Below are 13,223 nucleotides of genomic sequence, written 5' to 3'. Positions count from 1 at the left end.
GGAAAATTTCACCTAGTGAAATGCTGTAAATGGCATCATACTGGATATTTATTTACTAGTAGATTGACAAATTACTTAGTGAAAAGATGGGTTAGAAAAAGATTTATGTTGGCTGAAGGTATAGCTTTGTGGCAGAGCATGTACTTAGTGTCTCTGAGGCCCTAGGTTCAATTCCCAGAACCAAAAAAAAAAAAAAGATTTATGCAATGAAAGGAAAAATTTTTATTTATTTAGCAAAAAAGAAATGAGTTTATATTCATGATTAATAATTTCATACAGTGCAATATTATAAAATCACTGATGATTAGAAAATTCTAAGCATTTTTTTTTCTTTTATTTTAAGTTTATAGAATCATTTTTCAGTCTTGCCTCAGAAATAATGCTATTGCCTCAGTGGATGCATTACCCTATGGTGCGTTTGGATTGTGAAGATTTGAAGACAGGCTTGACAAATAAAGCAAAAGCCTTTGCAAATATATTATTAAATGACATAGCCTCAAAACACAGAAAAGAAAATGAATGGTAAGTAGAATTAATTACCATCCTCAGAATAATAGGGCCAAAAGAAATATTTTGCTAAAATAATTCTCATTTAAAAAGAAAAGATTAACACAGAAAGTACTTACAATTTCTCCTCATTAGCTGCTCTCCTAAGGAGGTTCCTTTTTAGTCTCATTGGGCTGGGTTCTTTTTGTCTGATACTGTTTGAGACTGGTTTTAAGGCAACTCAGGATTGAAGAAAAGAAAAGACATTGAAAGAAGTCAGTGTTTGAACACAGGGAATATGGCAATAAAAAGGTGGTATATTTTCTGTGATACTGGGAAGATCTGTAATCATTCCTTACCCAAATATTTATTTGTATCACATAGCTTATTTTTCTTTTTATGAAATGGAGACAGTGATAACTACTTTGTAGGGTAGCTATAAAATTGGATTAATAAACTAGTGGCCTATTAGCTGTGTGTGTCATGCAGATATGTTTTGTTTTTCTCACATTGTTTTATTTTGTTTAAAAAAATTTCCATTTGCTGTCAACATTTCAAAATTTAGATCATACACAAAGCTCACATGCCCCCCAACCCACTAGATTTCCTACTTTTTTTTTTAATAAAAAGATTAAGACTATGCCATATTGGGCCTGCAGTGGTAAAAGGAACTAAGAAGTGACTTTTCTCTTTAGATGGGAAATGTGTCCTGTGTTTTGTTCACCAGTGGTCGAGCAACTCATCAAAACTCATTTAAGTCATTTGTTTCCTCTCAGCCCCTGCAAAATTTGAGTTTGTACCTTCCTGTAAAAGTTAAAACTAATATGTGTATAATACCTAGCTCAGTGTCTGACATATGGTAGGTACTTTATAGATGTTAGCTATTATGTTTATCTTCCCAGAGGCAGAGTGCAAAGAGTATGTATTTTGGAATCAGACTGAATTTAAATCCTGGCTCTGCCATTAACTAACTATTATGCGGGCAAGTTACTTGATTTCCCTGAGCTTCAGTTTCCTACTATGTCACCTATGAAGAATACCTAGAATTACTGTTATGATAACAGATAACATTTGTAAAGCATATAGCCTTATGAGTGACATAAAATAGGCATCCAATACATACTTTGAAATGAATATTCAAATGAATGTCAGAAAGTGAAATGTTTGTCAGGTATACTTAGGACAAAAACATACTACACAAAAAGATATCAAAGATGGTTAAGTATTAGTCCCTATCCCTTTCTTGAGAATCTTAACAATTTTGTTAAGAGCAATGATAATGGCATAATTAATTCAGAAATGGTTGTATGTTTAACATAACCTATTAAAAATTTTTTAGGGGCTGGGGTTGTGGCTCAGTGGTAGAGTGCTCGCCTAGCATGCATGAGGCACTGGGTTCAATCCTCAGTACCATATAAATGTAAAATAAAGATATTGTGTCCATCTAAAACTAAAAATATATATAAAAGATTTTTAAAAAATAGTACTTATGATTTTTCCGGAAATTTTTATTATTTCCAACAAAATGACTATAACTTACAAACCCATAATAAAAGAGCAGCTGGAAAGTCTCCCAGTTTATTCTACCTAGTTGTTTCTTTAATTCCTTCCTGAATAAATTCCATGCTTGAGATAGGGGAAATGTGTTGCCACTATGTTAAGTGCAGTGGGCCACCTTAATCTTACCATATTGTTTACCTCCTGTACTTCTGCTGAAATACCTTCCCAAGGGACAGATTCTATTCTGTCAAGAAGAAAATTTTACAAGATTCTCTTTTTGCATTATCCACACTGGGGCATCGCTTTTGTTTTTGATATTCAAGAATTAACTATAAAGTTCTTCATGATCTGACTCCTGCTAACCTCTCTAGTTTCATACCAGGTCCTCTCCCTTGGCCTGTTTACTATTCCTGAAGTATGCCAAATTTAATGCTGCCTCAGGGCCTTTGTTCTTGCTGATTTTTCTTCCTGAAAGCTCTTTCTTGATATTTGCATGACTCAGTTTTCTTCTCTAGCTTTGAGAGAGGCCTTCCTTAACTACCCTATATAAAATAGGTCCTTTCCCTATACTCCATCATTCCCCCCCACCCCCACTTTCCTTGCTTTATTTTTTCCAGATAGCACATTTTTATTACTTAACATTATGTGTGTTTATGTGCTTTTGACTCTCTCCTTAGCTTGTATATAAGCTTTATTAGGGCAGGGACTTGGTTGTATATGCTTCTGTTTCTCTAGTGCTTACAACCTTGTAGGCACCCAAGTCTTTATTAAAGAAACAAGTTAATTCCTCCACATAATGTATATGAAATACCTGCATGAACTAAGATTTATTTTTAAAATCACATCACTTTTATACTTTTTTTTTTTTGGCATGGCCTTTTCCCCCTGATATGTCTGGTAGTAACATGATAATACAGGTATTTTAAAGCACAAGATGACAATTCTATAAAATGTTGTTTTAACTCAGTAATTGCTATAGGGTATCCAAGACATTCCTACACAGGATATTAAAAGAGAATTGTAGCATTAAAAATATAAATAAGGAGGCTGGGATCATAGCTCAGTGGTTGAGCGCTTGCCTTGCATGCGTGAGGCACTGGGTTCGATCCTCAGCACCACATAAAAATAAATAAATAAAGATATTGTGCTTATCTACAACTAAAAGAATATTTAAAAGAAAAAAATAAGGATTTGATATATTTAATTCCTATATGGTCATGTTTCACAAAAGGCACTAATAATTAAACTAATGATTATAGTTACTGATAAATGAGAATATACTATGTTTTAGACTCTTTATATTTTTATTGCATTACAACAATATCCAGCAAGATTAATAGCTTAATTTAAATAAAATATGGAAACCGAGTCTTAGAGATTTGCTGAAGTTCACAAAGTTAGTAGAAACTGAGGCAAAATTTAAATTTATTACTGACTGATAGAAGGTATGTTTATCTTGGTAGTGAAGAGGGTTGAAGTGATTACTAGAAAAAAAATTTAAATATGCCATAATTTCACATGAAGATATTACATAATTTTATAGACTTGTATACTGAGTTATATTAGACAAGTTTAAATATTATATGATATCTTAATGAATTAACTAATTATTTTTAGGATATTCAGTTCATATTTTATGCTAATCATAATAATACACATTTATTGAACATAAAATTAATTACGTTAAGAATAGTAACACAGAGAATCATGTCAGTATTTGCAGTGAGTTTGAAGCAATTAAAGATCATGCATTAAAAGTCCCTGAAACAACAGAAGAAATGATGGATCTGATATCTTATGTAGAAAAAGCCCGGACTATAGGAATTCAAGAGTTGGCCTTAAGAATCCAGGTAAGAATTTTAATTTATATATTTAAAATTTTTTTTTCATTGTGAAATATGATATACATATTGATAGTATGTAAAATGTAATTAAAAAATATTTTTGAAGTGAGCATCTATGTTTCCACCAACCAGGTCAAGATAAAATAATATATATTTATAAACTTTCATATATAATTTTAATTCTATATTTATACGTTTATATTGATATATGTATTCCAGTGGTAATCCTTACCCTCAACCAAGTCCTTAACTTGGAACTAAACCTAACATACCCATAACCATCAGTCTTTTAAACAAAAATTATTACGTTGAATACCCATTTATGTTTTATGTTTATAAACATGTATATATGTACCCCAATGCTAAACAAAATCCTACTCATAAGTTTTCATATATATTCAGTTACATATTCATAAAATATATCTAAACAACAATGTAAACATCCATCTCAAAAAATTAGCTATATAAAAATTCGTATACATTTAAATATTTCCATGTATATTTTTACATATATATTTTATATTATATTCATATAGTTGGATAATAATGTTCAAAACCTAAACTAATGCTAACTATGTTTCTACACTTATTCCTATACCTACCAATATGCCTCACAGAAACCTCTATAAACTATAACAATTTACATGAATGTACCTATACATTATGGAATATAGATTCATAAATATTGTTACATATAAGCAATAATACTTTACATGAATATTTCTGTATATTTTGAGATATATATTTATAAACTCACATACAGATTCATATATATGTTCATATATGTTCATTTCTGCAGGCTTACCCTATCGTTAACACAAAACCTAACAATTCCCTTTACCATAAACCTAACAAGAGATAAAAGCACATATAAGTATATATTTTTATATATAATTTTGCTTATATATTTATATTTATAGTCATATTTACATATATATTTTAATCTATAACCCTAACCACAATGCTAGTTTGTAACTCTGAATTAACCCTAAACAATAACTTTCAAATGTAAACTAAAAATATTACTTTGAATATCTATATATATTTTCACATATGTATTTTTATATATCATTATATACACTTGTATGTATATATATGTGACTAATGTTAACCATAATCCTATCACTACAAGAAACCCAAATCTTCTAAACCAAACTGTAACACATATGAAAATACTAAACATACTCCTGTATATTTACAAATTTATTATTCTTTCTAAAATGTTTATATACACATGCATAAATATCTACCTCTATTTATATATATTCATTTTATTTGTATAGAAATTGCTACCATATATTACCATAATTCTAACGGTATTCCCTAGTATTAATCAACAATTCTTAATCTCTACAGCTGTAGCCCAAATGCACAACTATAATTCTAGGTGCTTAATTTAAAAGATTATACAAAGACTTCAGAGCTGTTCTAATTCCACCCCAATTCCTAAATCTAACTGTGCATTTTTTTTCTGGTGCTGGGGATTGAACCCAGGGCTTTGTGCATGTGAGGTGAGCACTCTTTATATAAATATATATTTATATATATATTTATGAATATATATAAATTTATATTTTAAATATATATAATATATATTTATAAATATATATTATATATATAAAACACACACACATATACAATACATATGCCTATATGTTCTTTACTCAAACATATTTATTTATTATTGAAATATGGTTTGTATTCCTGGTCATTTTGATTTATTTTTGGCTTTAAACTTGACCTGATTTGGCTTTTCCTTTAGTGTAGTTTTTCCCTTTGCTGATTTTCATTGTTGTTTTTCATTTCCTCCTCATGGAATATTTTGCAAGAATATTCTGTAGTGCAGGCTTTCTTGTTGTAAATTCTGTACAAATATATATATATATATATATATATATATATATATATATATATATATATACATACATACACACACATATTAGTTGTAGATGGATACAATACCTTTTATTTATTCATTTATTTTATGTGGTGCTGAGGATCAAACCCAGTGTCTCACATGTGCTAGGCAAGCACTCTACCACTGAACCACAACACTAGCCCTTATAGATTCTTTTAACTTTTGTTTATCATGGAAGGCTGTTATTTTGTCATCAAATCTGAAGCTTAATTTTGCTGTATATAAGATTCTTGGTAGGCATCAATTCTTTCAGAGCTTGGTATATGTTGTTGGAGGATCTCCTAGCTTTGAGGGTCTGGGCTGAAAACTTTGCTGAGATCCAAATTGGTTTCCCACTATATGTAATCTGAAATTTTCTCTTGTAGTTTTTAATATTCTTTCCTTATTCTGTATGCTAGGCATTTTCATTATAATGTGCCTTGGTGTAGATCTCTTGTAATTTTGTTCATTTGGTGTCTTGTAAGCCTCTTGTATTTGATTTTCCAATTCATTCTTCATGTTTAGGGAAATTTTCAGATATTATTTCATTGAAGAGATTGTGCATTCCTTTGGTTTATATCTCTGTGCCTTCCTCTATCCCAATAATTCTTAGATTTGGTCTTTTCATGTTATCCCATAATTCTTGGAGGTTATGTTCATGGTTTCTTACCATCTTCACAGTGTGGTCAACTTATTTTCAAGATTATATATTGCCTGAGGTTCTGTCTTCCAAGTGACCTATTTGTTGGTGATGCTTTCTATTGAATTTTTATTTGGTTTATTGGTTCCTTCATTTTAAGGATTTCTGGGTTTTTTTTTTTTTTCAAGCCTCTATCTCTTTCTTGAAGTAATCCTTTGCTACTTATATTTGCTTTCTTATCTCTTTGTTGGATTGATCAATTATTGCCTGTATTTGCTCTCTTATGTCATTCTTTGCTTTGCAGATCATTTTAATTATGTACATTCTGAATGCCTTCTCTGACATTTCATCTACTGTGCTGTCAGTGGATTCTATTATTGTAGCATCTTGGTTTGTTTGGGGCACTTTCTTCTCTTGTTTTTTTTAGTTGTAGTTGGACACAATACCTTTATTTTATTTATTTATTTTCATGTGGTGCTAAGGATCGAACCCAGAGCCTCAAATGTGCTAGCCAAGCACTGTACCGCTGAGCCATACCCCCAGCCTCTTCTCTTGGTTTTTCATGTGGTCCATGTGTCTTCCTCTCTAGCAGTGCAGATCCAAGATATTATAGTTTCTAACCTATAATCTTGTAGTGTCCATGCAGGTTACCGATACCTTACCTTTAAGAGGGAGATCCATATTTACAGCACCCAATGCAAACAATATGCAGTCTTAAACCATATAGCTCCTATTTAGACAATTACAATTTTGTTGCAATAAACAGAAATGATGTGTTTGATTAATGTCTACAATATAAATAGTAGGTTTGGATAAGGGTCTACAGTTTCTGATGGTGGACAAAGAGAGAGTAGTGTGTGTGTGTGTGTGTGTGTGTGTGTGTGTAGGATGTGGGGTTTATGAGGCAGGAGGTAAGAATATAGAGGTACTAAATCACAGGAAGAGTGCAAGAGGAATTAAAAGACGTAGGCTAGCAGGGATACCTCTAGTATAACCAAGCCTGCAGGGACCTTGGTGATGGTCTTCCAGGTCCTGGATGTTGTCTCTAGATGGAAGCAGTCATGTCCCTACTTGGTGGTGGTAGCAGCGTCAAACCTGTAGGTATCTTAATGTTAGGCTTCCAGGCCCTAGCTATTGTCTTAAGATGGAAGCTGCCTCAACTAGTGATGATGGTGGTGGCAGTGGAGGTAAACCAAGATGGTGGAGGAGATGTCCCAATTGGAGGCCACCACTTTTGGAGATAGGGCTGAGAGGGCAGGATGAGGTGGCATTGGGTAGACTGTTTGGACATACAGCACTGTGGTGTGCAGTGCTATGGCCACTGCTGCCTCCAGGCCCTGTCTGTTGTCCCAGGGGGTTAAGGAGGTGGCTGCAGTGTCCCAAGATGTAAGCAGACGGGAGAGCCGCGGTTGGTAGATGGGGGCCCATAGCACTGTCGCTCTCCTCCTTCAGTTGCACTGGGCTGGGATCATTGATCTCCTTCCCCTCCTCCTCTGTGCTTGAGCAATTGCTCTGCTCCTTGTCCTCTGTAGGCCGGGGTCACACTACTCCTCTTCTTCTACACACAGCTTCATAAACATTTTAGAATCAGCTTTTAATGTTCCAGAAAATTCTGTTGGCATTTTGATTAGAAATGTAGTAATTAAATGGGTGATGGAGAGAAGTGACATATTTACAAGATGAAAGCTAATTCATGATAGACCTTTTATTTATTTATCTCCTCTTTATTATCTCTTTTTTATAGTTTTCTCTGTCAAAGTTGTATACATTTTTTGTTAGATAATTTCAAGTATTTAATATCTTTTACATTTAGATGGTCTTTTAAGTTTTTCATCTTCTATTCATTGCTTGAATAGAGAAACACAGGTTATTAAAATAAGGAACAGACTTTTTTAGAACAGTTTTAAATTTACAGAAAAATTGATTAGATAGTACAGAGTTCTCTTAGTAGCTCCCCTTCCTGAACACACTTAATTTCCCCATTATTTACACCTTACATTAATATGGTACATTTGTTATAATTAATAAACCAATATTGACACATTATTATTAAATGAGGCTGATGAAGTTGATTCAGATTTCCTTAGGTTTTACCTAATGTCCTTTTTTTTTGGTTCCAGAATCCATCTCATCCATGATATACCACATGGTATCTAGTCATTTCTCCATAGAGGCTTCTGGGGCTGATAGTAGTTTCTTCAGCTTTTTGTTTGTTTCTTTTTGATGACTTGATAGTTTTGAGGAGTACTGGTTATGTGTTTTATAGAGTGCCCTCTATTAATATTTTTCCTTATGATGAGACTTATGTATGGGGATTTTTTTGGAGGAGGATCACAGAGTAAAGTGATCTTATCATATCAAGGGCATATATTATTAACATGACTTGTCTCTGTTGATGTTGGTTTTGGTACCTGGTCAAACTAGTGTTTGTCAAGTCTCTCTACTCTTTTACCCCATTCTCTTTTGTTCTCTGTCTCTTTTTTATGGAGTGTACTTGAGATTGAACCCAGGGATGCTTTAATAACATTGAGCTACATCCCCAACTCTTTTTAAAAGTTTTTCATTTTTCATTCAAATGAGTCTGTTCTCAAACTTGTGATCCTCCTGCCTCTGCCTCCTGAGTCACTAGAATTATAGGCATGCGTCATCAGACCCTGCTCATTTTGTACTCTTTGGAAAGTCACTATGTACAGCCCATACTTAAGAAGTGGGAAAGTATCCTCTCCCTCCTTTAAGATGGAATATCTATATAATTTGTTTGGAATTCTCGTATGTCTGAGATTTGTCTGTATTCCTCCATTTAAAAATTTATTTAGTCATTTATTTATATCACTGTGGACTCATGGATGTTTATTTTATACATTGGACTATAATATAATTTATTTTATATGCTAATTTAATATCCATCACCCTCAAGGATAACTTTAAAATGTTTCATTTTATTAAAAAATTTAATATATTTTTAATTTCTTGATTTTAATAGTTTATCTGAAGATTATTCTGGAATGTCTGTATATATCATCATGTAACTTTTAAATAATTACAGTCTTATTTCTGTCCTTATCAAATATTATATATTTCTTTTCTTTCCTTTTTTTTTTTTTTTGGTGCCAAGGATTGAACCCAGGGACACTTAACCATTGAGCCACATCCCCAGTACTTTTTATTTTTTATACAGGGTCTCACTAAGTTGGTTAGGGCCTTGCTAAGCTGCTGAGGCTGGCTTTGAACTCATGATCCTCTTGCCTCAGCCTCCCAAGCCACTGGGATTATAGGCATGCACTACCACGACCGGCCCTATTGCTTTCATCGATCCATATGTTGTGCTATAGTGCTATCATATTTAAGAATTGAAATTCAGATTCAAATGCTAATTTAAAGTTTAGATTTTACATATTATATACATGTACATGTAATACATATAGAGATATAACTTTAAAAATTAATTCATATAGTTCATTATATTAACACATTAAAGAAGAAAACATCTGTGAGCATGTGAGCTTCTCTATAGACACAAAAGTTAAGTGTTAAATAAAATTCAATACCTACTCATAATAATTTTTTAAAAGCTAGTAGCATATCAACAACAAAAGGGAACTCAGGAATTTAATAAAAGTACCTATTGAAAATGTACAGCAGATGTCACATTTAATAGTAAAACCTGGAAAGCTTTCCCTTTGAAGATGGGACAAAGATGAGAATGCCTGCTATTATCTACTGCTATTCAACACTATTCAAAGCCAGCCTCAGTAAAAGTGAGGCACTAAGCAACTCAGTGAGACCCTGTCTCTAAATAAAATACAAAAATAGGGCTGGGAAGGTGGCTTAGTGGTAGAGTGCCCCTGAGTTCAATTCCTAGTACCAAAAAAAAAAAAAAAAAAAAAAAGGAATAGGGGATAAAAAGTATTCTTCTCTAATCAGATAAATCTGTGTTTTAAGTTTTTTTTTTTTTTTCCCTTTGCCATTCTCCACAAACTCCTTCTGGACTATTGCTGTAATGTTAAGTAGCCAAAAAAGATGACAATATTACTGAAGATGCAAAGTAAAATTAAAGATAATAAAATATTTATCACAAAAGACTAAAAATATTTTTTTGATTCTAGAAATAAAAAGAATTTAAAAATCTTTTAAAAATGTTTCAAGGGTTGGTGAGGATTTGAACATTTTTTTCAGACATATGCAAGAAGGGCCAAGAGTACCTTATTTTGCCAACTGCAAGTGAAAATCTTGAAAAGCTTTATTGCTACTATAAAAATACAAATGCAAGACCTGAAGCCAAATTAATACTATGACTATTAAAATATCCATGTGATTTGAGAATTACATAAAATACCAATTACTAATCTGAGTCATGTTGAAATTTGAAAGAATATTAGAGATGTTTGGATTTTTTTTCTCATAATGCCTCAAATTTTCTATATGGCATATTATATCTAGAGTTTCTTTTGTAGGAATCTAGACGCCAAATGAGTTACTTTTTAGATAATTTTCTGTTTCCTCAAGAAGACTTAGCTTTAAATGCAGCTGTCCTCATGTGGCCTAGAAAAATCAGTCCTGTCTTTAATGAAAATGATGAGGTAACTATATTTTTCTGTATATATGTTTGTATTCTGACATTTTAAGCATAAGTGCACATTTAATTTTCATACCTACTTGCCTCCTATTTTTAAAAACTGGATGCTTCAATGTAAGTTTGATTTTGACCATATTTATGCCCTTGAAGACTTAGGACACATTTTAGATTTAACTCACAGGGTTTGGTAAGAAAGAGGGTTGCATGCAGAGCTAGAATGCATGCAACAGGTCTGATTTAATATTTGTGGTAGTAGCTGTAATTTACTCACAGATTAATAAGAAGTCAGACTACTATATAAATTGATGATAGTAAGCCCTGAACTTAGTGCTGTCCTTTTATTAACTCATCAAATATTTTTGAAAATCCCAGATGCTCCTGTTTCTCCCATTTCATAGATAAGAAAAAAACGAAACTCATAAGTTAATAATTACTCAATATCATTGAGATAAGAGTTAGTGGATTTACAATTCACAATAGCAAGACTGTGGAACCAACCTAGATGGCCTTCAATAGACGAATGGATAAAAAAAAATGTGGCATTTATACACAATGGAGTATTACTCTGCATTAAAAAATGACAAAATCATAGAATTTGCAGGGAAATGGATGGCATTAGAGCAGATTATGCTAAGTGAAGCTAGCCAATCCCTAAAAAACAAATGCCAAATATCTTCTTTGATGTAAGGAGAGTAACTAAGAACAGAGTAGGGGCGAAGAGCATGAGAAGAAGATTAACATTAAACAGGGATGAGAGGTGGGAGGGAAAGGGAGAGAGAAGGGAAATTGCATGGAAATGGAAGGAGACCCTCAGGGTTATACAAAAGTACATACAAGAGGAAGTGAGGGGAAAGGGAAAAATAATACAAGGGGGAGAAATGAATGACAGTAGAGGGGGTAGAGAGAGAAGAGGGGAGGGGAGGGGAGGGGAGGGGGGATAGTAGAGGATAGGAAAGGCAGCAGAATACAACAGACACTAGTATGGCAATATGTAAATCAATGGATGTGTAACTGATGTGATTCTGCAATCTGTATATGGGGTAAAAATGGGAGTTCATAACCCACTTGAATCAAAGTGTGAAATATGATATATCAAGAACTATGTAATGTTTTGAACAACCAACAATAAAAAATTAAAAAAAAAGAGTTAGTGGATTTAGCATTTTATATCAGACTTAATGTAGTTCAAAATTTAGAAAATTCTTCATATAAACCAGCATAACTAAATTGGGAGGTAAAAATGGAATAGTAATAAAAAGCATGGGCTTCAATCAGATGAAACAAGGTTCAAATCTAAATTTTGACTTTTATGATTTTGTGACCTTGGACATGCTTCATTTTCTTCATTTCTGGATTAAAAAAAATAATACCTGTGATAATGTAGGTAAAATATTTAATTGCTTTCGATACATGGCATGTACTTTCTTAATGAAGGGTAGCTTTTTATTATTATTACCCCAGATTCTGTTAAATAACTAATAAGAATTGCTATTCACTTTGGAGAGCTATATTTTTTTCTGTGTGTTTTTTTTTTTATTATTGGTTGTTCAAAACATTACAAAGCTCTTGACATATCATATTTCACACATTTGATTCAAATGGGTTATGAACTCCCATTTTTACCCCGTATACAGACTGCAGTATCACATCGGTTACACATCCACGTTTTTACATATTGCCATACTAGTGACTGTTGTATTCTGCTACTTTTCCTATCCTCTACTATCCCCCCTCCCCTCCCATCTTCTCTCTCTACCCCATCTACTGTAATTCATTTCTCTCCCTTGTTTTGTTTTTTACCTTTCCCCTCACATCCTCTTATATGTAATTTTGAATAACTTCTGTGTGGTTTATTCTTTGCATTTCTTTATCAGTCATTATAGACAATATTTATTTGTTTATTTTTCTCTGATGGATTTTTTTTATTTGAAAACTTTTTTTGTACTACAGTAATTAACATCATTGAATTATCTCTTAAAAAGCTCATTGTGAATGCTAAACATAAAAGAGAAAGTGAACTAATAGCCAAGAGAGAGAGACTGATCTTGGAAGTAGAAAAGGAATCACGCCGCATGGAGGAGTTTACAGAATTTGCGGAGTTAGAACGCATGCAACAGGTCTGATTTAATATGTGTGGTAGTAGTTGTGGTTTACCCACAGATTAATAAGGACACTAACATAAATTTAAAATTATAGAAAAAATATGCTTACTATTACAAAGATTTACTTCACTCTTAGGCCTAGAACAGTACTGTGTACATGATCTTTTTTGTGACTTAA

The 13,223-nt window shown here is 32.5% G+C and overlaps 1 protein-coding gene across 1 annotated transcript in view; it reads left to right on the top strand.

Moving 5' to 3' along the window:
* Dnah12 (dynein axonemal heavy chain 12) overlaps positions 1-13,223 on the top strand; it is a 260,520-nt gene that overhangs the window by 31,102 nt on the left and 216,195 nt on the right. The window contains exons 12-15 of the mRNA XM_071618864.1: positions 344-522; positions 3,701-3,836; positions 10,822-10,947; positions 12,926-13,060. Of these exons, the coding sequence (XP_071474965.1) occupies positions 344-522; positions 3,701-3,836; positions 10,822-10,947; positions 12,926-13,060 (576 nt within the window). The remainder of the gene's footprint in view (positions 1-343; positions 523-3,700; positions 3,837-10,821; positions 10,948-12,925; positions 13,061-13,223) is intronic.

This window comes from Marmota flaviventris, chromosome 1, assembly GCF_047511675.1.
Source record: "Marmota flaviventris isolate mMarFla1 chromosome 1, mMarFla1.hap1, whole genome shotgun sequence".
NCBI lineage: Eukaryota > Metazoa > Chordata > Mammalia > Rodentia > Sciuridae > Marmota > Marmota flaviventris.
Note: the sequence above shows the minus strand (reverse complement) of the source record. Positions and strands in the feature narration are given on the sequence as shown.